Source organism: Drosophila arizonae, chromosome 4 (genome assembly GCF_054131065.1).
Source record: "Drosophila arizonae isolate 15081-1271.41 chromosome 4, UAZ_ARI_1.0, whole genome shotgun sequence".
NCBI lineage: Eukaryota > Metazoa > Arthropoda > Insecta > Diptera > Drosophilidae > Drosophila > Drosophila arizonae.
Window position 1 is genome coordinate 19971977 of NC_142924.1, and position 23866 is coordinate 19995842.

Below are 23866 nucleotides of genomic sequence, written 5' to 3' on the forward strand. Positions count from 1 at the left end.
GAAAGAAATCGTTTTTAAAACTGAATTTTAACATAGATAAATATTTATTAAATTAATAAGTAAATATATATTACAATTAATTTTGCTTATATATATTTTTATTTATATATTTATGTATATATTTATTTATTTATTTTTTATTGTATTTATTTTAAACAGTCATTTTTGTCAGTTCATAATTTTTGTATTTTTAATTCACGCTTTTCGCCATAATTTGCATCATCAATAATATTTAAAGCGTAACTTTTAGTTTTGTGGCAGTGTTCGCGGTTTGCCGTCTTGGGTGTCCTGCCACATCCTTTGTACTGTCGCCATTATGGCCATGGTGTTTAGGAAGCAAAGCCCGACGCTCTCGCTTCATCATCAACTTTAGAAGTGCCGCAAATCTTTGCGGTTTCGTCTTAATGGCTAAGAAATTGTGATTTATGCCTTCACTTGTATATGTATGTATGTATGTATGTGTATATTTTCCATGCTTGGCGCATGTTTATCTGTCTGCGAGTGTACTGGCGCGTGATTTACATGCTCGTTAGATTTCACTAAAAGGGTATATAAGCTATGGGCGTATTTCTTTTGATCTGTGCAAAAAAAATGTACGAACGACTAACGGGCGAATCCGTGGACTGGCAGTTTTAAGGCGTTGCGTTACCTAATTAGCCAGAAATTAATTGCCATCTGAAGGTGCTCAAAGAAGTCTCAAAGTAAGCTCCTCCTTTCTTTAGAGTTAGCTTCACAGCTTTTGCGTTCCCCATTCTCAATTTTTCGATTTTTGTTTGCTGTCACTGTCGTCTTGCCCATGAAATAAGTTTAATTAAATTACAAAAATTGGAGATTGGGTGGAATCTTTTCGTTTCGAGTGCCAAACTGGAATATTTCACTAATAAACTTAGCAAATAAAAATTGGTTATTAAGTAATTGGATTTGGATGAACTTAAATATCCGCTTCAGCTTATTTTCTGCAAAGTTCAGAAAGTTGAATGGATTGAGACAGTTTTACTTTGCCAAAATAACAATTACTATGGATGATGGAGCTAAATATGTTTGATATATTTTAAGGCTCTCCTTATGTTGGAAACCCCCTTCACAGTTAAGCACATATACTATTAATTATAATGCCAATAATTACCATACCGAGGTATTTTATTTTATACAATTTTTTATAAATAATTTTCAAATTTAGATATTTTCAAGTATGCTTCCGAATTTAAAGCGCTCTGCAAGAGAAATAAGAAAATATATAAACTTGATCAATATTTTTTGCACCGCTGTAAACTTACCTGCTCCGGTGTTAGGCCTGCAAAATATGGAACACGTAACTCTAGTGGACCTTGTTCGATTGGGTTCCTGACCGCCTTAAGGACCTTCAAGGCTGCACTTATAAACTCCACACATGCAAATCGTGTGCCGTAATAAAAGTCAATGGCTTTCAATTTGCAACACACTTCTAAAATTCGTAAAAGATCTTGGGAAATATCATGATAGTCATGGTACGAAGTGATTTCGAGCACTTCAAGATCTTTCAAATATGTTAAGTAATGCAAGCTTTCCTTTTTAGCCAATCCACACTTCAGTCTGCGAAGCGAATTTATTTTGATTATTTCCCGAATCTCTTCAGGGCTCACGTCATTTTCTGTAATATTCAGACTCTGTAATATCTGGTTTGACCTTAGCGACATCGCCTTGAGGAGACCCGTTAGGGATCCCACCTCTGTTGATACGACTTCAAGTGCAGTTAAGTTGTTGAACTGTGCAATGCATTTAATACTATCATTATCCGACTTGTGATGCATTAAATGCAAGGACAGATCACGAAGATACTGCAATTCACCCAAAAGCTCAACGCTCTCATTGTGGGTGAATGCGCAGTGTAAGCTGTCCAATGTTTGAATTTCAACTAGAAACTGTGAGTCGCTAAGGTCAATGGGTGTAGATATTATATCCAGGAGACGGAGAGTGCGCGGACCTCCAGCAGCCAATACTTCAATCAATTGCGACAATATTTCTTTTTCTATTGATGTTATAATAAGTTCTTCCAGGTTATTCATCTGAGCCAGCGATTCAATATTATGTCCATCAAATCCACATTCCAATCTCTTCAATGAGTTTACTTTTGAAACTTGGGCGGTTTCTTCAGCAGTAAGTCGATTCTCCTCTACGATCAAACATCGAAGATTTGATGACTTACGCAAAGATAGTGCTTTGAGGAACGGTGTAAGAGAGCCCTGCTTGTGGGTTGTTATGAAGAGCTCTTCAAGCGCTGTTAGCTGAGCCAAGACATCAATGCTATCACCATCCACGAATCCACATTTTAGTTTTCTCAGAGTCAATATTTTTGTAATAGCATTAGCTTCATCTATGTTGATCGTGGGCTTCGGAAAAGTATAACTAATCCTACTCTGCACAATCTGAATTTCCTGAAGAGCTGAATTCTTGACCTCTCCAAGTGCCTGGAATAAATCTGTAAATGAGCCAAGCGTGTGCACTCCTTCAATATATAGAGTATTCAAAGGAGGCAGCTGAGCCAGCAGCGCATAATCCCGAGCGTTGTACACCAACTCCTCGTAAGAAGCGTTTACAATTTTAAGTTTCTGAAGATTTTTGATGTACGTAATCTCACGGTACTCTCGAATAATAGATACTTCATTGCCGCACCCCAAGAGAACACTCAAAACGCCTTCCGCAATGTCGTTCAAATTATTCACCGACTTTATGCGCAAGTGCCGAAGAAGAGGCAGACTAGCCAAGAGCTTGATACTTCGAGGATCGATGAATTGACACTCTACATACTTCAGTGTTTTGATTTGACTAATGAGGAGCACTTCGTAATGGCATAAGGGATTCATTTCAATGCATATCTCTTGAAGAACCGTCGATTGCTTGTTGGCAAATGCTTTCAATAGCGGGGCCAGAGACCCAATGGCATGTGATCCGTTTATTACTAGATAAAGTAAATTGGGAAAATTTGATAAGGGTTCAAACTCTTCTGAATACATAGTCTTATTCATTTGAATAGTAAGTGTTTGCATACTCCTATCTACACTCAGGACATCCGTATAATAGATGCTAAAAGTCCGATTACATGACATTATTAGCTTTAATAGATTTTCTGAGATTTCCTTGAGCTTATGCCGTGAGATTATTCCAAATATTTGCAATTTTGGTAGTTTGCTAATCATATATAGGTTTTTAATGTCGGCAAATCCACATTTTAGGGAATTTAAGCACTTTAGCTTCACGATCTGAGAGATCTCTTCAGTGCTGAGTGGGTGTTCCTCTATGCGCAAATCACAGAGCTTTGAGTCTTCCTGCAATGCTAGTGCGCGAAGAAGATTTGCCAGAGATCCGCCTCTGAAAGAACGAATGGACAAGTCTTCAATTTGAGGCAATTGGGAAGGAAACTCTGTGTCTCGTAGATCACATAATTGACAATCTATAATTTTGAGGGATTGTATCTTTAGTAGCGCCATGAATTCTTCATTGTTAAATGTAGTAATTTTTCTAGGTGATATCTGCCTGTCGTAATCTTCAGAATTGATGCCATCAAAAATAATAGATGACGTTGAGCTTAATCGTTTCAGTTTCGGTGATTCTAGTGACGACATAGCTTCAAAGAGTGGCTTCAATGTTCCCATCTTGTGATTTGCAACAAGCAATAAAGAAGAGATGTTAATCAAATCTGGCAAGGCAGCCAAGACTGTGGCATCGATTTTTTTCTTAAAGTATATGGTCAGATCTGCTGACTTATGATTGAAGTTTATCGATCGAAGGATTATTTTAACACCTTCATTTCCATTGATTTCCACATGCTCTGAAGGCTGTACTTGAAGAAGTTCTGCAATCTCCTCAAAATCAATCTTAGCTTGATCAATAATCAGCTTTTTAGGCATATTGGGCTCTCTTGGGCTTAGTGCCATAATAGCTGTAGTTAGTAATTGACCTATTGACGTATGCTCAGAGTCAGTAGAATCCCTCTTTAGTTTAGAGTTCGTGTGTTAACAGTTAATAGTTGATTGCAATGCGACTATTATTAACCTCTAATCGGATCAATCAAATTCTATAGCTGTTGCTCAGCCTTCGATAAATTTCGAAAACAATTCAAACTAGATCCTGCAAATAGAATAAATTAATATAAATTTAAAAATATAAATAAATCAACAAACAAATAATAAATATGTATTTTTTCATATTTCTTTATATCAGTTTCTTTTTTATTTTTATGAATAAAAGAACACTCACCTTTTATACAAAATATTGAAATATTTTATTATCAGCATCAGTTCACTGGGAACACTAGCATGTGACTGATGATTATGCAATAGTTGTGTTTACTGTATTATATGTATTTTAGATACAGATATATTGATTTTTAAATATATTTATTTTCTATAAATATATATTTATGTTTATAAAATATTTGAATATTTTAGGATCTGTTTGCCGTGAGCACTAGTATGAGACTACTGAATATATCGTTGTGTTTATTGAGATATGCCTACAGATTCGGTTGAATTCTCAAAGCATGCTATTCTGTTAAAATGTTAATAAAGTTGTGTCTCATGTTTTTTCATTGATTAAGAAAACTGCCGTTATAGAAGTTCCTGAATTTTTGTTAACGAAATATCGCAAAATCTCTCAGTCAAGCGTCGAATGAATTAGATCAAAGTAAATACATTTTTACAATATTTTCACATCTGGTTTTTTATTTTAAATGTACAATTTTCATGCAATTGTAATTTATTTGTTACATAAATATTTCATTAAAATTGTTTGCATTTTGTGAGGTATAGTTACTAGTTTTATTTTAGAAGAAATATTCAGCTGTAAATAAATGAAATTTAATGGTTAATCAAAGGCCATAACTTTGTTGTATGACTCTTACAATAACGATATATATTAAAAGTTATGTTCTTACCTATATATGTATGTAACTAAAGGCTATATACACTTATATGTGGACACACGCAGCGTCAACTAGCTCACGATAAGAATGTAAGCAATCTAAGAGAGAAAGGGAGAGTCAGATCACATTAGAGCTAGACCGCATAGACGATAGCAATAGACGTGTGAGAGAGTGAGAGAGTACGAGTGTATTAAAGGTTTTATTGCTGACCTTCCACTCTAGGAGCATGAAATTCTTTTTGTGCGGGGAGAAATAATAAATTCTTTAATACACATATTTATGCTTTCCGCTGCGCGTGTGCAAACGAGCGTGATAATCGGCAATGGGATGTCTTCATAATAAAATGATGTGAATATGGTTGTTAGCCGTCAGACTAGTATATCTAGTCTAAGAGAGTGGAGTGCTTGTAAGGAATAAAGAGCAATAACATTGCTTAATACACTGCGAAGTCAAAATCTATATTATTAGACTAGTAATGAGCTCCTAGGCGAGGCAAACTGCAAAGCTTGCATTTACACAAATTGCCCAAGTCGTAATAATAAATCCAATAAAAGCAAATAAATTCAGTCTTAAATAATGGAATAATTAATCTTAATTTACGAACATTTTTTCGGACGGCAGTCAGCTGTATTTTTCACACTATTTTTGCCGAATAGTTGAAAGTTTGAATGTGAAGGCAGCTGAGCTGGAAAATCCGTTTAATTTTCATGGGCGATGCACATAAATTTCGCCGCTTGGGCATCATTGGCGAGCGGGGAAGGTGAGGAGGTAGTATGAGGAGGGGGCGAGAACGGATAGGGATCTCGGAAATCTTGTAAACAACACGAACAAAAGTCGCCGCTTGAAATTTAGTTTCGATTGAATTTATAGCTGCTGACCAAGGTCCGAAATGGGTCATACGCTTGCTGTCGGCCCAACCAAATCCGAACCCAATCCAAGTGTTTTGGCAATTTATTTAAGCTGCGGCCAAAAACAAGCGCGTAATTTTCAGAAATCCCCTCTAAATTAGTAGCATGTGCTGGCTGGCCAGCAACCAGGGCCAGCATGGCTGCGAGCAAGTGTTGCTCCAAGCCTAATTAGTTTAAAAGGCTGCCCTCCTCCAGCGAATCGATAAATCCAACAGTTGGACGCACTTCTTTACAGTTGTCAGTAGCCAAGATGGATGCCATTGCCATTGGCAATGGCTGCCAAGTATTCAAAGTGACTACCAGGCAAGTGGCATTTGGCTGGACTACGTCCATAAATTCCAGGCGGACACGCTGCCAGCCAAAACTATTACTCACACTCACGCCAGCCTCCCGTCGCCTACCACCCACACTCCACCTTCAATGGCCGTTATGCCTGCCGCCTTCACTTGGTTATAATTTAGATTGTCTATTTCGCGCAGCTGCCGCTCGAGTTGAGCTTCAGCTGAGTCCTGGCAATTGACGTTGTGTACGTGCCGCACTCGAGATCTATCTGCGGGGCAAGTCTATTTGGCCAGAACAACATTGTTGCCGTTGCCAAATTTTCGCCGCTCAGTTTGTCTTGGCGCTGCACGCGCCGAGCGCAAATTGAGTCCAAAGTGGCTAAAAGCATCAGTTCGCTTTTACATAATGCGAAAGACTGCAACTGCCCAATAGGATCAATAAAAATATCATATAGATATATACATATATACTATATAAAGTAAAGGTAGTAATAGAATGAAAAATTTAACGAGTGCACGTCTGCTCTGGTCCATATTAAATAAATGTTTTGGCTCTTGTTAGTTCAATTAGAGTTTCGACATGACAGCAGCAATTGTTTTCGATTTCTATCAATAGGAGAGATGCCAAAAGAGTTTCCAGTGGAACTCGCCATCAAGCAGAACTCGTTAGCAGCAAGCAGTGCTCAGCTAAAATTGACGCTAACTCTGTCAATCAATAAAAACAATTTAAAAGCAATCAAAGTTTAATTACCACAACAAGCGACCGGCAAGAGGTGACGCGCAGCAAAAAATAAACAAAAAAAAAAAAAAGCGAAAACAATAAACACTAACGAATTCACAAGGATAAAGAAACACAATGACTGGAGCATAAAGCGAAAGGGCCAAGTCAAGGCGAATTCATAGACATAGACACTCCCCCCGGAGCCAAGACAGAGGCTTACCATATGAGGCGCGACCGTACGAACCACATAAATATAAAAGCGACAATCAGAATGTTGCGGTGGGACGATGCAAAAGAAGAAGAGGAGGAGGAGAAAAAAAAGGAAGAAACGAAGGCAGCCATAAAAACAAGAATGGCCATAAACAAAGAAATAAACAAGGCATCAAGCGGTAAGTACGAAACATATACGAGTGCACGCCGAATCTGACTGTTTGCCACAAAGCTTCCGGCGGAAATGGAGTGTGCGCGCACACACACACATAGACAGACACATACAGCGAAAGAAATAGACGCACAATAATGCCAGCCAGCGCTGCTGGCAACAGCGACAGCAGCAGCGGGCTAAATATAAAAGACTGATAGCCGGCTTAAAGGCATCACATTATGAGGTTGACACAAATATAAAAGAAATAAACAAACGACTGTCTTCGTTATTTGCTTGTCACAGAAGCTTCTGCTTGATGTAGACAGTGCCTCAAAACGACAACGCACCAGCACATAAAAACATATTTACAGCCATAAATGCCGGCAAGCAAACACACCTGATCTCTTTAATAGAAACTGTGAAAATTATGGCTTAAAGTTTTGCACATTTCCCAGCGAAACGAATAAATAATAAAGCCAAAATAATTGTGTTGGCCAAAGGGCGCAGTTGGCAAATGCATTTAAATAGTTGAATATTCTGCAAATCAACTGAGCTTCATAAATTATGAAAGTTTCTTTTTTCCCTTTATTTTCAAATGCTATTTGCAGCAGCTTCACTTCAACTTCCGTTTGATTGTGTTTGGCACTTAATCCGGGCCAAGAGCAAGCTCATCTTTGGCATTCACACCTCCATTTCATATCCTGCCGAGCTAGCCAAACTGATGGCGGCCAGTTACATTTCTATTATGGCGAATCTCTGGCTTTAGCCACGGCAATGGCACCGCCAATGGCACAGGGAAGAGCAACAACGGTGATAAATCTGCACAGTGCTCTCAGAACTTTTGCAATTTTTCAGCAGAGACGAAACTTGAACACTTACCGAACGGCAAATAGAAATATTAAATATTTAAAAGTACTTTGGTTCGCCTTTTTATATTAATATTTAAAGTGCTCGCAGCCTTGACTAAAAGTTCATGCAAATGGGACAAGTTGCGAGCACCTAAATGGTTTGCTTTTCTTTTTTTTTTTGAGAATTGATGGGAAGCGAAGGTAGCCGTGGCAGTTAGTCGTTAATCTAATTGATCATATGCTTATTCCCAGGAGCTCATTATATACTATCTCTATTTTATTCCCCTATTACGTCCAAATTGCTCAATATCAAAGCAGTGCAAATTGTTTAATGAGCGCTTTGATTACGCCGCTCCATATTCGGCCTATAAAAGCTGACTCCAAGCTGACAGCCTGACTATATAAGTTTTGGACAACGTGCAGAATGCAGCTGTATGATTTCATGCACTACCCGAGCATTGGCTGCCGACTGGCTATGATGCGCCGCTACGAGTGGAATGGCAGCGGAATGCCCCGTGCTCATCAGAGTTTGCTGCAGCGTCTGTGGTTTCAATTTGGCGCATTGAATTTGATCTATCAAAACGTGGGCATGCTCATCTATTTGTGCCTGGCAGAGCCACCCGCCGAGCAGCTGGGCGCCTATGTTGCACAAATTTCAGAAACATGCAGCGTGATGGGCCTCACGTTGGTCGGTGCCACCAACATGTGGATGCTGCTGCACCGTCGCAGCGATATTGAGTCGATGCTCGCCGAACTGCAGCAGCTGTATCCAGTGCAAGGTAATCAAAGCCGAATCTATCGCATTGCCCATTACTACGAGAAGTCGACACGCCCAATGAGATGCACGACTATCTTCTTCATCTTCGCTTTCGGCTACTACAATGCGCTGCCCGTGCTGCAGCTGCTGTACGAGTGGATCTCCGAATCGCAGCATGTCAGCTACAAATTCCAAAGCAATACCTGGTATCCCTGGCTCTTAGTGTCCGATCTGCACCCGTCAGCCAGTTTTATGACATCGTATCTCTGCCAGGCCCTCTCCTCCCTGGTGGGCGTCGCATTCATCATGGCAGGTCAATTTTTGCTCTGCTTTTTCATTACCCAAATGCAGTTGCATTTCGATGCGCTGGCCAATGCCCTGCGCCTGCTGGATGCTGCTCGGCCTGGAGCTAATGAAGAGCTCAAGGCGTTGCTTTCGTACCACAGCCGCCTGCTGCACCTGGCCAACCGAATCAATCACATCTTCAATTTTACGTTCCTAATTAATTTCACGACATCCACAATTGCGATCTGCATGATGGGCTTTGCCATGGTCATGATCAATGTGGCCTCTGCCTTTAAATACTCTGTCGGATTAGTTGCATTTCTGATATTCACACTCTTCATCTGTTACAATGGCACCGCCTTCACATCTGCGGTAAGTTTCTGCCCCGAGTAATCAGAAATATTCAAGTGTTTTCCTGCAGGGCGACAAACTCCTGCCGGCTGCCTTTTACAATAATTGGTACGAAGGTGATATGCACTACAGAAAGATGTTGCTCTTCTTTATGATGCGCTCCTCTGAGTCCCGAGTACTGCGGGCCTACAAATTTACGCCCGTTTCGATGGCTACCTACACGGCCGTAAGTGAACGATTCTACAAATTTCTATATATTAAATTACATTTTATGCCTTGTTGACAGATCCTAAAGTTTTCGTATCAGCTGTTTACGTTTGTGCGTGCGATTATATAATAGGTTATTTTAAAAAGAAATTAGCAAAAAGTTTTTAGCTGCATATATATATTTAAGCAAAATAACAGCTAAAATTGCATTATTAAATCCAGCTCTAGATTGCACAGCTACATATATATAGAGTAATCATCATACGAAAATCAATAAAATATATTCTCAAGAAAATCCTCAAAATTTGTAATCGAAATTGAATTTCACTGAGGTATTTTGGTTATTGACAATTAAATTAAAAAAAAAAAAAAAAAAAAAAAAAAAACAACTAAAATGACTTTCATTATCAAATCCAGAGCTATATAACTACAGAGCTATATTTATATTACGTAATCGAATTAAATTAATTTTATTTTTTTAATTTTGTATTTTAAACTTGAAAATTATTGTCATTGATCTATTTTAAAGTTTGTAGTTCTATATTATATTAGTTCTATATTATAAAATTAAATAAAAACAAGTAAGAAAGCTCTAGTCGAGACTGCTCGACTACGAGATCCCCTGAACCCTTGGAGCAATAGATATTTCAATAATTTTTCGCGTCTTTCAGCTTACACAAGAAACACGCACACACACACAGGCATACATATACACACACGCATACAGACACACATACACACACACACACACACACGCATACATACACAAACGCATACACACACATACACATACACACACACATACACAAACACATACACACACACATACACAAACACATACACACACACATACACAAACACATACACACACAAGCACCCACGCATAAACACGCATGGGCTGCAGTGTGCGCTTACTATGAGAACTTAATTGTTTAATAACTTTTTTTATGGACGTACGATCTTCATGAAACTTTCAGATTATGATTATAACATGGATATGCATGTAATTGCCAAAGCACAAGTCTCTAGTATTTGAAATACGCTTTTTACAAAAGTGAGGGTGAGGGGGTGAATTTAAGGGTGGGGGGTAAATTTTAACAAAAACCGAAATTGTATAAATTGCATATAAGCATACATTAAAAATTTGGAGACTCTAGCAATAAAGGTGTAGAAGATATAATTTTATAACTGGTTTTCGATAAGGTTTTTTATCGATAAAAAAAGATCGGGATGAGTTATCGAATTTTAATGATAAACTTGATATGCGCGCTGTAATTACGGACATTTTAAAAAAAATTTGAAGTCTCTAGCTCTTATATCTTCTGAAATCGACGCGTTCATACATACGGACAGACGGACAGACGGACAGACGGACAGACGGACAGACGGACAGACAGACGGACAGGGCCAAATCAACTCAGCTCGTCACCCTGATCAAGAATATATATACTTTGTGGGGTCTGCCACGCCTCCTTCTCCCTGTTACATACATTTCAACAAAACCATTATACCCTGATTTCCCATTGAAAATGGGTTCAGGGTATAAAAAAAAAGCTTAAAATGATTTTCATTATCTCAGCTCAGCTATATATAGAGTAATCATCATTATGAAAATCAATATATTATAAACTCAGTAAAATCTCCAAAGTTCGTAATCGAATTAAATTTTGTATTTTTAAACTCGAAATTGAATTGCGCCAAGGTATTTGCTTTAATGTGCCGAGTGGCTGCCAAGCAGCGGCAGGCGAACTTATTAAAATTGGATCAGGTCCAAAGGTTGTTGTTCGTCTGGCTTTCATTTAAGCAAGTGAATTTCTTCAATTCCATTTGCCGGTAGCAGTATTAGGCGCCGTTTCATGTGCCTTCAGTCCCTTGGTTATTTACGTTAACATAGAATGCAAAAGCGTAAAATTAAGTTCGGTACAATGGTTGGCGAGGGAGGGGAAAAGTAAAAATTGAGAATTATATACAAGTCACCTGCCTGTTATTATGTCTGTCTATCTGACTGTCTGTCATGCAGTAGCCCGTGTTGACTGTACAGGTTGGGCTGGCGTGTGATTATCGCGTCGTTATCCGGGATCAGTGGCTGGCCTCGGCGGCAGCCACTTGGCACCACCAACCTTGCCCGCCCACCGCCCGTCCACCGACGCCCGTGTCCCTGGCTTCTACTTTTATTTTATATAATAACATTTTAATTCCCTTAATACACGCTACGCTGCCTGTAAAGCTAAACAAACTGAAAGCCGCAGCCCCATAGCCCTCGGCTGTTGACGTTGGACGTTGGACGTTGCCTGCTCTTAGGCGCCCAAGCTGCTCGCTCAGTTTTAGGCGTTTGTTTCTCCTTTCCTTTTGTGTTTATTTTTTTTCTCTGTTTTGTGTTTTTTTTTTTTTTTTGCTTGTTGGCGTAAATCATTAATCATAAGCTGCGCATATTTATTGTATTTTGCCCCTGTTGACAGCTTTTAGTTGCGCCTGGGCATAACCACGTATAGTCCTCCGTTCGCCATTTACCACGTGCACTCACAGCACTCAGCTAGAATTTATGGTTTTGCTCAGCGTTGGCTAGGCGCTCGCATCTGTAATTCAACATTAAAAAGCTGAAAGCATTCGCCTTTGACATAAGCATCTGATTTACTAAACTAAAAATGCGAAAAGCTCAGATTAGAGACCGCTTCAAGCCAGATGAATGAGCGACTGAAAATGGCCTAAAAATAAATGCAGCTATCTGCATTGGCTATAGTAGGTGCTCGGACATATTCGAAGATAATTGTGGCATATATGTATATTAGAAATCAATTCACTGACTCTTAGCGTCTACATGGCTAAACAGTCTCAGTCTGAGTCTCACTCTGCTCGATTAAAGGACTTACTTAAAGTAAAACCAACTAGCTTTAATACGTGTTTTCTGGCATCACTCTGCTGATTTCTTATGGGTATTGTGTGGGGCACATTGAAAACCCAAACACAAAATGCGATGTGTGCCAGTTAATTTACCCATCAGCTTTTGGGCGCTTAGACAATGCCCAGTTGCAAATTGCCCAATCAAGTGAACTGACCAGCAAACCCTCCTAGAGAACACACACACAAACAGACACACACGCACACACATGCAGACACGTATATATGTATATGTATATACAAACAGAGTGCATTTGGCTCGGATGGCCATGTGCAGAGGGTAAACGATATCGACAGTGGCCATAAAAGTTGACTATGCACTGAGATGGGCCAGATCAATGCAGCTTCAAGCATTTTGCTGCTGGATTGCGGTGGTTCGCTGCTCTTAGCCATCCACTTGCTATGGCCTTGATAAGTTTTAAGCAAACAAAGTCGGCTCGTTACAGTACATGAATTTTTGGACAGGGACTGTTACGTAGAGCATTTTCCCACTCAGGCTCCACTCACGCCCCTCTGCCAAACTGTGCCCCTTGAGCAAACCGCAAAATGTAGTTAAGGCACATGTCTCAATTTCCTACTGCAAGTCTAAACGAGTCTACGGGCCAAAGGGCGAAAGCCTCAGGTGCAGTTTGTACTAACTATCGGTAATTATCCGTGGTTCAGAAGCAAGTTCTTAAGTGCATTACCCAATGCTATATATGGGGAGAGAGCTCTTAATTGCATTAGCACATATTCAGTGAGCTAACATTTATTTATGGTTATATAAATATGTGTAGTATATGGAAATATGTTCCTGGTTGAAATTGAGGAAAGCAACATAATAATGATAAGCCGATAAGCAGCTGAAAGAAATATTAAACAGGAGGGAATAATTTAAATCTGCAAAAAGAGATGGAAATGAGTAGCAGCATTTATATGAGAATAATGAAGGATAATACGGACAAGAGTCTTAACAGGAATTCCTTTAGTTTGAAGTGCGAAAGGATAAAGTGATTTAGCTCTAGCTAATGCAAATTCATCTCTATTTATGTACTCCAAGCTAATGCGTGCATACGTTTATTTATGCTCTGTAATATGGAAAAGCATTTTGGTCTGCATTTGACTTTCGCAGTGTCCATCAATTACTTAGTCTTATCTGCGGGGGCCATATGGCGTCGCAGCGCGCGAAAAGAAAATAAAACAAATAACGAGAAACCAAAATTTTTACACACAATTTAGAGACATTTCCGCACGTAGCCAACTACGGGCTCCCCTAAGCTCCAACTGCGCCATGATGTCGCGTTAGAAAATAGCAAAAAAAAAAAGAAGAGAATTTATATATATATTCCCACTGCGGAGAAAGCCATGAGATGCGAGCTTAAACCAAAAAAAAAATATATATATATATATATGTATGTATGAAAACAAAAGCCATAAAAAAATGTAAGTTTGTTACTTTTGAACGAAGTGCATGTACACTGTACAAAATAAGTGATTAAAGGCATAATAATAATTGCTATTATATTCTTGTATTATGCTAAAATGGATTATAATCTGTTATTTTGTTTAAGCAAATTTATTATATAGATTACATATTTATAGTGTATAAAGAAGTCGTCAAACTGGAGTAGCAAAACATTTCAGTATGCATGAATGTACCTATTTCGCCGCCTGCTGCTGTTGTTGTTGTTGTTGCTGCTGCTGTTGCTGGTGCGTGCTGTTGCAGGGTAGTTGGCGGTTCTGGAACGATGGATTCAAAACAATGCTCGTGGTGCTCGTGGCATGACAGCATTTATGTCTATTAAACAAGTAATAAACTTCATAAATTTAGCAAATTGGAATTGTTAAATTTCGTGTCTGCGGCGTATATTTCTGTCTTCTGTTTAGCGACAGGCGCGTTTTGCATTAACGCTAATGGAGTTCCTCAATGGCTCACTCAAGCAAGGCCGAATAATTGATGGACCGTAATTTGCTAAAGCTGCGACAGTATTGCCGAAGCCGGCCTATTTAAAGCATAATCTGTGGCAACAGGTAGCCATAATGCCAGCGACCCACCGCAGATGGATTTGTCAAAGTGCATTTGTAGTGCCAAAAATAAATTGTAATTATGTCACGTATAACCGCTCAAGTGTTAGTTGTTCAATGCTCGAATTGCCATTATTTGAATGCTGCTCAAACGCGGCGTGCGGCATGCGGCATGCGGCATGTGGTGTGAACCGTGAGGCGTGAGGCCTGCAGCATGCAGCATGCAGCGTGGCACGCTAATAAAGTCATCAACATGACTGAGAGCTCGACACATCGCGTCATGTGATACTCTTTGAGTTGCAACCGCAATACAGCGGTGGGGGCGGCACGAGTTCACGCTGACCACGCCGTCAGAACGCCACCTATTTCCAATTACCGCTGACGCTGCAGCTGGTGGCGTGGTGTGTCGTTGGTGTCAGTGCCCTGGATCTGCCACCGGCACTGGCCATGATTGATTGCAACAAAACCAGATTTTGGTCGCTGTCATTTAAGCGCCGGCTAACTTTCGACATCGTCCGAATACATTATTGACATGAGCGACCTTTTGCTTGCTCGCGCTCGATGCGGCTCATTGCGTCCATAAGGCGGATCACAATTTAAATTACGGCACGGCTGCATTTTTTAATTAAGCCCAAATTAAAAATTGATTGCTTTTTGTCGCCGTAACTCCGTAACAGGCGATAATGCGATGTGGGCCAACAGCTATACAGCTACATGTACAGCTATCCAGCCAGCCCAGCACGGCCAGCGCTTTCGATATTTCTGGCATACTTTCAGGCGCGAATATATCAACATATTTTGCTGATTTCATGCTCTTCTTCTTACTCGTTGATTACACGTTTTAACACAGTACAGCGACGGCCGAGCGTTAAATTCGCCTATGCGTGCCACATGCGATGCGAAAAGTTTGAGTATTTGCCGCTTGCAGATTTTGTTGTTCTTTTGTTGTAGACATTTTAGCTGCATTGCAAACCGGAAGTGAAAGGTTTTAAGCGGAAGTGCGCAGAGTTGTAACGTCATTGGTGTGTGCGTGTGAGTGTGAGTGCATGCATATATTTTTATGTGTGCGCGTGTGTGTGTGTGTATTGGTAATTACATGGCTTGACTGCTAAATGTTAACGTCGCATGCAAACTCGCTAACGGTTTGTTTTTTCGAACACCAAAAATAGTGCCGGCCCTTAAAATACTCGCTATAGCGCAGCAGAAATGTGAAAATAATGAGATGTGTATAAAAAATTAAGATTAAATACTGCAATGACTGAACAATGAAAAAGTTGATAACCTGTGCTAAATGTGTTTGCTTTGTAATCAACTGCCGCCAGCCGACCTAATTCTCTTTTTATATAAATTATATAAATTATATTATATTACAATTCAATTGGAAAATAGGTATTTAAATCACATAAAAGATTGCACTCTCTAATGCATAATGCATACGTTTTAATAGCTATATACTACATATATATGTATCAATCTATATACCTATATTTCGTTTTTCAATCAGTCGCTCTTAATTGCATTTATTGTCTGGAGCTAAATGCATAATGACACAATTAATTATTTACATTTAAATGTGCATTCATTTCGCCATTTTTGCACACAATTAACGTAAATTTTGTTATGGAAATTAATTATATCGAACGGACGGATGCATTTAAATTTAGTTACGAGTTAAATGTATAAACGGCGACATTGTCAATATGCCGACTGGACGTACCTGATTAATGCAGAAATGTTAATGAATTACTTGCCAATAAATAAATATGCTCTGCGCTCTCATTGAAATAATGCTGCATTATCGGAATTTGTAAACAGCATATTTAATTAAAAAATCAACAAGTCGCAAATTAATTAAATTTCAATTGAAGTCACTCACCGATTATCCTATATAACCGATAGCCGATGGAAATTGCTGTGATGCAGCTAAACTATATCATGATTTATTTCAGCTTTTTTGCTTGCTTGTAATAAGAGCAAAATACTTAGCTTACTTGGTAAAAGTTCCCTTGCTGCCATTTCTTCCATTTCTTGCTTTTCCTTATTTTTTCCTCATTTCTTTCAATTTTACATGCTTTTAATGTTGCATGGCGTGAGACTGGTTAAATACCCCTTGCAGAAATTGAATTCCCCCAACGAATTTGGTGTGACTTTCGACCCTCGATCCCATCTCATCTCATCTCGTCTCGTCTCTCTCTCGTCTAGTCTAGTCTGGTGCTGTGTAGTCTAGTGTAGCGAGTGCAGTTGCGAGCTGCTCCTGCTGGAACGAGCTGCTCCTGCTGCCATGCAAAGGCGGAAGCACTTAAATTGGGCGTAACAAAATGTCTGACACGCCAATTATTTTGCTTTTTATATAACAGTCAGACAGACAGAGAGACAGACATAGAGACGGGCAGGCGTGTTTGTTGCTCTTGTTGGCTTTCCTGCTGTTCAGCCATGCTGCGTGTTAGTTTTTATACTCACGACTATGTGGGTGACTCGCAGTTTGGAGTTCGTCTTGTCTGTTGGTTGCTTTTTAAGTGGTTTTATCGTTTACTTGTTTGTATTTTATGTTAACCTACTCCACGGCTCGCTTTAACCCACATCAACTGTTGCCCGTTATTGGCCACTTTGTTGGCGGAGTCGACTGCGTGCAAGTATGAAAACTGCATTATCCCCTTCAATAATAAACCTGCATTATTAGCTTGTTACTGTAGACCTCAGGCAATGGCTGAGCAATTGGGCTTGGCTTGAAGAGAATATTTAAATATTTAAATATTTAAATTTGTGCCATTATCAATTTTTAATTCAAGTTATGCCAAGTCTGAAATGTGTTTACAAATTGATTGCATGATGTTTACTATATTCACTGATATTTCATTTGCATTTAAGTAAATGTATATTTAAATCACTATTGTTCTATAATGGAAAATGAAATAGTTTCTCTTGACATTTCGCATGCTGACCCTAATAGACTGCCTCAAGCTCTTCTAAATAATGTTCACAGAAAGCTATTTAACCTGTGCACAATTTGATTCTGGTTGGCCCTTTGCAGCACACAATCGTGTTTTAGTTATTCAGTTTGGTTTGTTGGCTTTCAGAAAAGTTGTTATTACCGTTTTGTTGTTGCTTGCAAACAAAGGAATAAATGTAGAAACACAAAAAATAAAACAAAACTAATAAATGAGCACTAACTACATATTGGAGTTTTTTTTTTTTGTGGAAAACTTTTCATTTGAATTTAGTTTTGGATTTTTTTTCTGGCAGCAATAATTGGATGAACATTTTTTTGGCTTGAATAATGTACTTAACATAGTTATTCTGTTAATTGGTAATCCAAAAAAGCTTTCAACAATTAGCTACAAATCTACTTTAGCAACTTGCCATGTTTTGCAAACCGAGTTTATGCACCACAGACAAAATTCCCTTTAATATAGCAAATGTAATCGACTTACAGCATTGCAAAAGGCTTGTCGAACATCAAAGCCGATGCGCATGCATTGCAAGTATTCGAGGAGGCAGTTACTCAAGTAATGAAACAGACGACGTCGGGTGGAACTTTTGCACTTACAGCCAGTACGATATATGCGATACTCATATATGTGCATATGTGTGTTTGCATGTCTGTGTGTATGTGTGTGTGTACAGTAGGTATACTGAAGCCTGTTTTATGATTATGTGCGCTCTGCAAAGATATTCATGAGGTGTATGTCGGAATGGTCTTTTAAGTGTGCCTCCTGGCATATTAATTTGTGATTGCTTTGCTCACAAACACCTGCAGAACTTTTACAGCCGAATGCTTCCATAATAAGTAGTACACAGAGTCCTGACATTATGCGAGTTAGCTGTTCAGGATGCCAGCTGGTGGCACACACAGACTTCTGTTTACGTTTATTAAATGTGTGTGTGTGTGTGTGTGTGTGTGAGTGTGGGTGTGTGTACCTGCTGCACACATGATGTGCCAGAACATTTGCTTACACTTACTGTCAGTTGCCATGCATCTGTTCGAACTTTGTCTGTCAATCGGAGCAGAGCGAAGCAGCAGTTTGTTTAGACAGTTCATTTGATTTCATGCTGGATCTAATTTGATATCGTTCCTTGTTGTTCAGGCAATTAGAAAATGAGCAGATTAAATGTCATGAACTCAACTTTTCAAATAAGTTTCAATCAGTAAATTCATGCATTTCTACTTACAGATCAAGAGACTCTCCCTCTCTCTCCCTCTCCCTCTCTCTATCGTTTTCTCTCTCTGTGTAGCAAATTTAAAGTTTAAAGTTGACATTTGTGTGCTAGCTAAGAGTTCCCTCCGCACAGAGCTATTCAGCTGAGTCCACCTCAACAAGAGCAGCTACAAATTAGCGCACTGCTGTTTAGAATTAAAAGCTAAAACCCGAAATGGCCAACTGCGATGCAGTTAATCACAGCGCCAATCGGCGTATTGTTGTCGTCATTGTCCTCATCGATGTGGTCGCTCTTTTCTCTGGCTGTCGCAATGGGACTGTGCAAGTGGCGTTCGCTTCGGCCATAGCCATAGCAATAGCCATAGCCATGGCCATTACGAATGGATGTCAGCCATGCCGCGCTTTCATTATGCCAAAGCAAGAGCTGCGAACACAGTTACAAACGGGCTCCTGCGGCCACAGTCTGCTCGGCCCTATGAATGAGAAATTTTCAGAGAATTTGTACGCATGGCATAATTGTTGCTGCGATGGCATTGGCATCGCTGTTGCTGGCCAGGCACAGATTAAATCGACGCTCCACAAGCGAACAAAACGGAAATGCAAAAATGGCACTAAACTGCCAAATGAACCCGGCTCACGGCTCACGACCATTGCCCCGCATCAATGATTGCAAAAATGTGAATGCAGTTTACCGTAAATTTACAATTCGCTTGAATTTACAATAAAAGCCGTATAGTATTAAAAAAACAAAACAACAGCAAAAAAAGAATTTTTACAGCACGTTCAATTGCCAATAAATTAAATTTTCACATTTGCCACAAGTTTTTGATAAAGCTCTCACAGTTGGCCCGTATTTATAAGGTTTATAACAAAAGCTGCATCGATGCAAATGTTAATCCACTTATGACATCTTAATTAGAAATTTATACTTGTAAAGTTGCGCATCGATGAATATGCTAATTCAATTATGATAGCCTAATGTGAGAACTGAGATAGAAATGATTTCCAATGATAATTTCTTAGTCAGCTGCTATTTAATTCCTATTCAAAATTTATTCTTGTTGCTTAGCTCTAAAATAAATTGTCCAAGAGCTAGAGACTCCTCTAAGTGCTGGGGCGAGTACCGAGCACGGCGAGAGCTTAATAATTTGAGTATATTCAAATGGTATTCATTACGCAGTCAAAGCTGTGCACCATTTCCGCTGATATAACAATAATCCAGCATAATGAACACATGCATATTCATAACACACAGACCGAGTGTACCAGCACACACACACCCACATTGGGGTGTACAGGTGTGTGCGTGCTACTCGTGCCTGCATGTGACATAAATCTTGGGCATATAAATCCGGCAAGAGGAAAAAATGTATACGTGAAAACTCCAGCATACGCAGAAGACAGCAAATGAAAACTCACGCGCAGCTGTAAATAACCCAAAAGGGGGCGTGGCAGCTGCTTGGCATAGCAATCATGAACACCTAGCCTAGCCGCCCATAAACGCAACTGTCGACGGTTTTTGCATTTAAATGTGCGCAATTTGCTCTGAGCGTGCAAAAAAAGCAAAGAGGAAGAGGAAGACAAGAGGGAATAGTGAGGGAAGAACTGACTGTTGCCTACTTGGCCGGGCAAGTTAAGAATATGGTGTTAACGGATGTGAAACATGTGCGATCCTCACACTCCAATTTCTACCAGCAACAGGAGCACGAACCAAAAAAAAAAAAAAAAAAAAAAAAAAAAAACTCCGAAAAGGAGAAATGAATAACGAAATCCGTGCTGGCAGCGGAAGCACAAAATGAAAATGATAATAACAATGCTGCGGCGGGAGTTCAATTATTCGATATGCCACGATTTGCATGGTAAGCATTTCATTTGACAGCGGAAGTTCATTAGCGTCGGGCGAGAAGAGCAGGCTCCCGCAGACTCCCGCACAACAATCGAGAGTCGACAATGTGTGCGAGTCGGCAAAAAATAAAAAAAAGTCCTAAACACTTAATTTGAAACCAGAAAGGCGAGGCACAAAAAGAAAAATCACAATGTAACCGCTGAGATTCACTTATTTCATTTGTATTTTAGTCAAGTGTATGGCTCTATGGGAGAGTGAGAGTGAAAGAGAGAGAGAAGTTAAATACATGGCAGCCATTAGGGAGCATCAGCGAGATTTATTTAATAATTTAGCCCGAGCTGAACTCATTATAATATGATTTATCAAGTGTCTAGTATAAATTGTAATATCTTTAATTTTGGCAGCATACGTATCAGAACTAATTCGATTTGAGCAGCATGTGAGGCGGCAGCTCTATTCAATTAAGCTGGACATTTTGTAGCCACGGCAACCGAGTGTGGACATTCTCGCCTTTGTCCTTTGCAATCGCTTTCGACTGCTGATGGGACAATCCAGCGCAGCTTTATTCAACATTAATTACGCTCGCGGTTGCAATTCGATTGGGATATATATAAATATATATATATATACATACATATGTATATATATATGTATATATATTTTTGTGATTCCTTTTCGTTTCGGTGCGCATTTAAATCACTGCCACAAGCTCTTGGCCCGTACAGCTTGATACGTACGTCCATCATAGACGTCGCTTTGGGGCCCGCCAACCACATCAGGCTGCACAAAAAAACGGGGCTGTGGCTACGTAATCCAGTTGGCTGCCAAATGCAGTCTTTGCCTCAATTGAATTGAATAATTTGCAGTGCTCGACGTATGTGTGTGTGTGTGTGCGTGCGTTTTATATGCTCTTAACTTTTGATTGCCCTTTTTATTGCTGTTAGTGCTTTGTCGCTCGACCAATTTGAATAAAAATTATATTTTTCTATTAGCTGAACATGATTACCTGCGTTTTATTTTATGACTGACACTTTACGGTTTAGGTTTAATTGCAGTTTGCAATTTGTTTTTAATATCCACTTTTGTGTTTCCTGCTTGACGAATGCAAATCTAGATAAAAATGCCAATTGGGGTTTATGACAGAGAATGGCAAAGAGAACCCATTTAGAGATGATAAATATTTAGACTAAAAATATAATTTAAAACATTTAATATTCAAACAATATAAAACGCATTTAGAAGGTCTACTAGGCTCTCGAAATTGTTTAATATTTTTCCATTTTGAAATTTCTACTCTACTCATATTTTAGCTTCAAATATGACGTATTTAAGAGAAACATTGCCCTAGCTTTCAATAGTTTAGCTTTCAGACATATTTACAACACATCGTATCGTACGATAACATAGAATTATGGGGGATACAGTGCAGAAAAAGATAAGTGTTGATATGCTTTGCGAGGTTTGGGAGCAGAAGCAGCGCAAGTTCGAAATGGACATTCGAATGCTACTCGACAGCGCTAAGCACTTGGCCGTGCAGCTGAGCCAGACTATAGAGTCATCGGCAGAGCCAATTGACAGGATACGGTCACAGCAGCAGTTCAAGCTAAATTACTTGATGATCCACTTGACCGAGGAGCTGCAGCGGCAGAGCGACAAAGCCGGTGCCAAACGGCGGCTGCAGGAGTGGAACAAGTCCCTGGACAAGATGCGCCTCAAGATCGCTGTACTGTCAGAGAGCCTGTCCAAATTGGGTCTAGTCGATGTCTTGGCCATGAAGAAGCTGTGTGAGCTACCGGATAATTCGCAGCAAAACTATGAGAAGCTCAGCCAAACGCTGCAACACTGCGAGGCCATGCGAGCTGAGCATCTGAAGGCTCTCATCGGCCACGTGCACACGGAGATCAACGAGTGGTGTGATCTCACCTTGCAGTATCCGAGTGCTCGGAATTATCAGAAGGACTGTTGCACAGTGGAACTGCTGGAGTTGCTAGAGGAGCAGCTGAAGGACATTAAGGACTATTACAATGCCAATAAGGCAATCTTCGAGGTGTACGCCAAACGCGCGAGGCTGTGGATGCGCATGGAGGCGCTGGACGAGAAGGCTAAGAAACCCAATCGCTACCAAAATCGAGGTGGCGCCCTACTACGGGAGGAGCGGGAGCGCAAGGCAATTAATATTAAGCTACCTAGGATCGAGCAGCAAATAAGGGAACTGGCGCAGGACTATGAGCGACGCAATGGACAACCGTTTCTGGTGCAAGGCGAGGATATATTGGCACGCATTGCAAACGAATGGGAGGATTATCGCATGGCCAAGGAGCAGCAAAGTGCAGCACGAAAAAAGACAGCTTCCGACAATCTGCTGGAGCCCCTGAACAACTCGGCCCGTTCCGGCTTTATATCGCTACGCAAGACGACATCGGTCCCATATTTCAACTCCACAACGGTCAGTCCCACATGGACTGCGAAGCTCCAGCCAGAGAAGAGGCAGAGGGAGCGTTCAAAATAGTTTCAATTTTTATAGGCACTAGCTCGCCTCGAGCGAGCACTGTGAGTTAGGTCGGTTTTTCAGTCTTTTATACAAGTCAAATTATAAATTGGTTGTACAGGGTTTTGTCAATGCAACTTATAATGTGAACATTAACTAGTAAGGTAAAAGCCGGCACTATGCAAATAAATGTATTAGAAAGCAACAATTGAGCTCGAGGCGGACTTGCATAGACAATGAATTGAATTTATGCAGAGTTTTTAAATATTCCCTGTTCGATTTTAGCCACAAGTATGACAGCTGGCCTTCTATAATTGTTTGCCTCAGCTAATCCATCCGTGCCCGCAGCACACTTGGAGACCTTCAAATTGGATATCCCAGTCCTTGCACTAAGCTGTCACTCAGCCATTTTGACAGGCATTTGGCAATTTCAGCGTTGGCCACTAATCCAGAGGAGCGCGGCTTAATTACTTCCAAGCAAATTGAGGCCATAAATAAAATACGGCGAAGGCACCGCTGAAACGGGAACTTCGGCGCCCGATCAATGCGAACTGCTGGGTGTTGGTAAAACAGTCGAAGTTAATGCCTATATTGATAACTTAAGCTGCAGTACACGCAGATATACACATCCATATATATTTCACTCAGCTGCATGGGCTGAGCAGCACTGAGCAGTTCACTCAATCAGCAGTCGAATTGTGGCCGTGACTTGTGCCAGGCTAAGTCGTATCGATTCGGCTTTTGATTGATACATAAGTTGGGTTTCATGCCAAACTGGCCAAAAGCGCACACGCGCTGTCTCGGGCTGTGTATTTGATTAGGCCAACACATAAATCTCCCCAAATGAAGTT

At 40.0% G+C, this 23866-nt stretch overlaps 3 protein-coding genes across 4 annotated transcripts; 2 read left to right on the top strand and 1 right to left on the bottom strand.

The window, feature by feature from the left end:
* Positions 1-1107: 1107 nt before the first annotated feature.
* On the bottom strand, positions 1108-4467 carry LOC108612706 (uncharacterized). The gene is made up of 3 exons (XM_018005666.2): positions 4237-4467; positions 1278-4107; positions 1108-1214 (listed from the first exon to the last, which is right to left on the bottom strand). The coding sequence occupies exons 2-3, from the start codon at positions 3912-3914 to the stop codon at positions 1158-1160; spliced, it is 2694 nt and encodes an 897-aa protein (XP_017861155.1). The 5' UTR covers positions 3915-4107; positions 4237-4467; the 3' UTR covers positions 1108-1157.
* Positions 4468-8435: 3968 nt separating this feature from the next.
* On the top strand, positions 8436-10049 carry Or69a (Odorant receptor 69a). 2 transcript variants are annotated; one of them, XM_018005268.2, is made up of 3 exons: positions 8436-9436; positions 9486-9641; positions 9702-10049. In XM_018005268.2, the coding sequence occupies exons 1-3, from the start codon at positions 8447-8449 to the stop codon at positions 9750-9752; spliced, it is 1197 nt and encodes a 398-aa protein (XP_017860757.1). In that variant the 5' UTR covers positions 8436-8446; the 3' UTR covers positions 9753-10049. The 2 variants fall into 2 exon arrangements, with proteins under 2 accessions (XP_017860757.1, XP_089322809.1); XM_089466683.1 differs by having other exon boundaries at positions 9486-10049.
* An 11738-nt stretch (positions 10050-21787) lies between these two features.
* Positions 21788-23223, top strand: LOC108612390 (uncharacterized). Its single transcript, XM_018005269.2, has one exon. The coding sequence runs from the start codon at positions 21939-21941 to the stop codon at positions 23034-23036; it is 1098 nt and encodes a 365-aa protein (XP_017860758.1). The 5' UTR covers positions 21788-21938; the 3' UTR covers positions 23037-23223.
* Positions 23224-23866: the final 643 nt, after the last annotated feature.

Coding starts and splice junctions, on each gene's coding strand:
- LOC108612706 (XM_018005666.2), bottom strand. CDS start 3,914: ATGGCACTAAGCCCAAGAGAGCCCAATATGCCTAAAAAGCTGATTATT. Junction 1,215..1,277: donor CAGGCCTAACACCGGAGCAG/GTAAGTTTACAG, acceptor TTTCTCTTGCAG/AGCGCTTTAAATTCGGAAGC.
- Or69a (XM_089466683.1), top strand. CDS start 8,447: ATGCAGCTGTATGATTTCATGCACTACCCGAGCATTGGCTGCCGACTG. Junction 9,437..9,485: donor GCACCGCCTTCACATCTGCG/GTAAGTTTCTGC, acceptor GTTTTCCTGCAG/GGCGACAAACTCCTGCCGGC.
- LOC108612390 (XM_018005269.2), top strand. CDS start 21,939: ATGGGGGATACAGTGCAGAAAAAGATAAGTGTTGATATGCTTTGCGAG.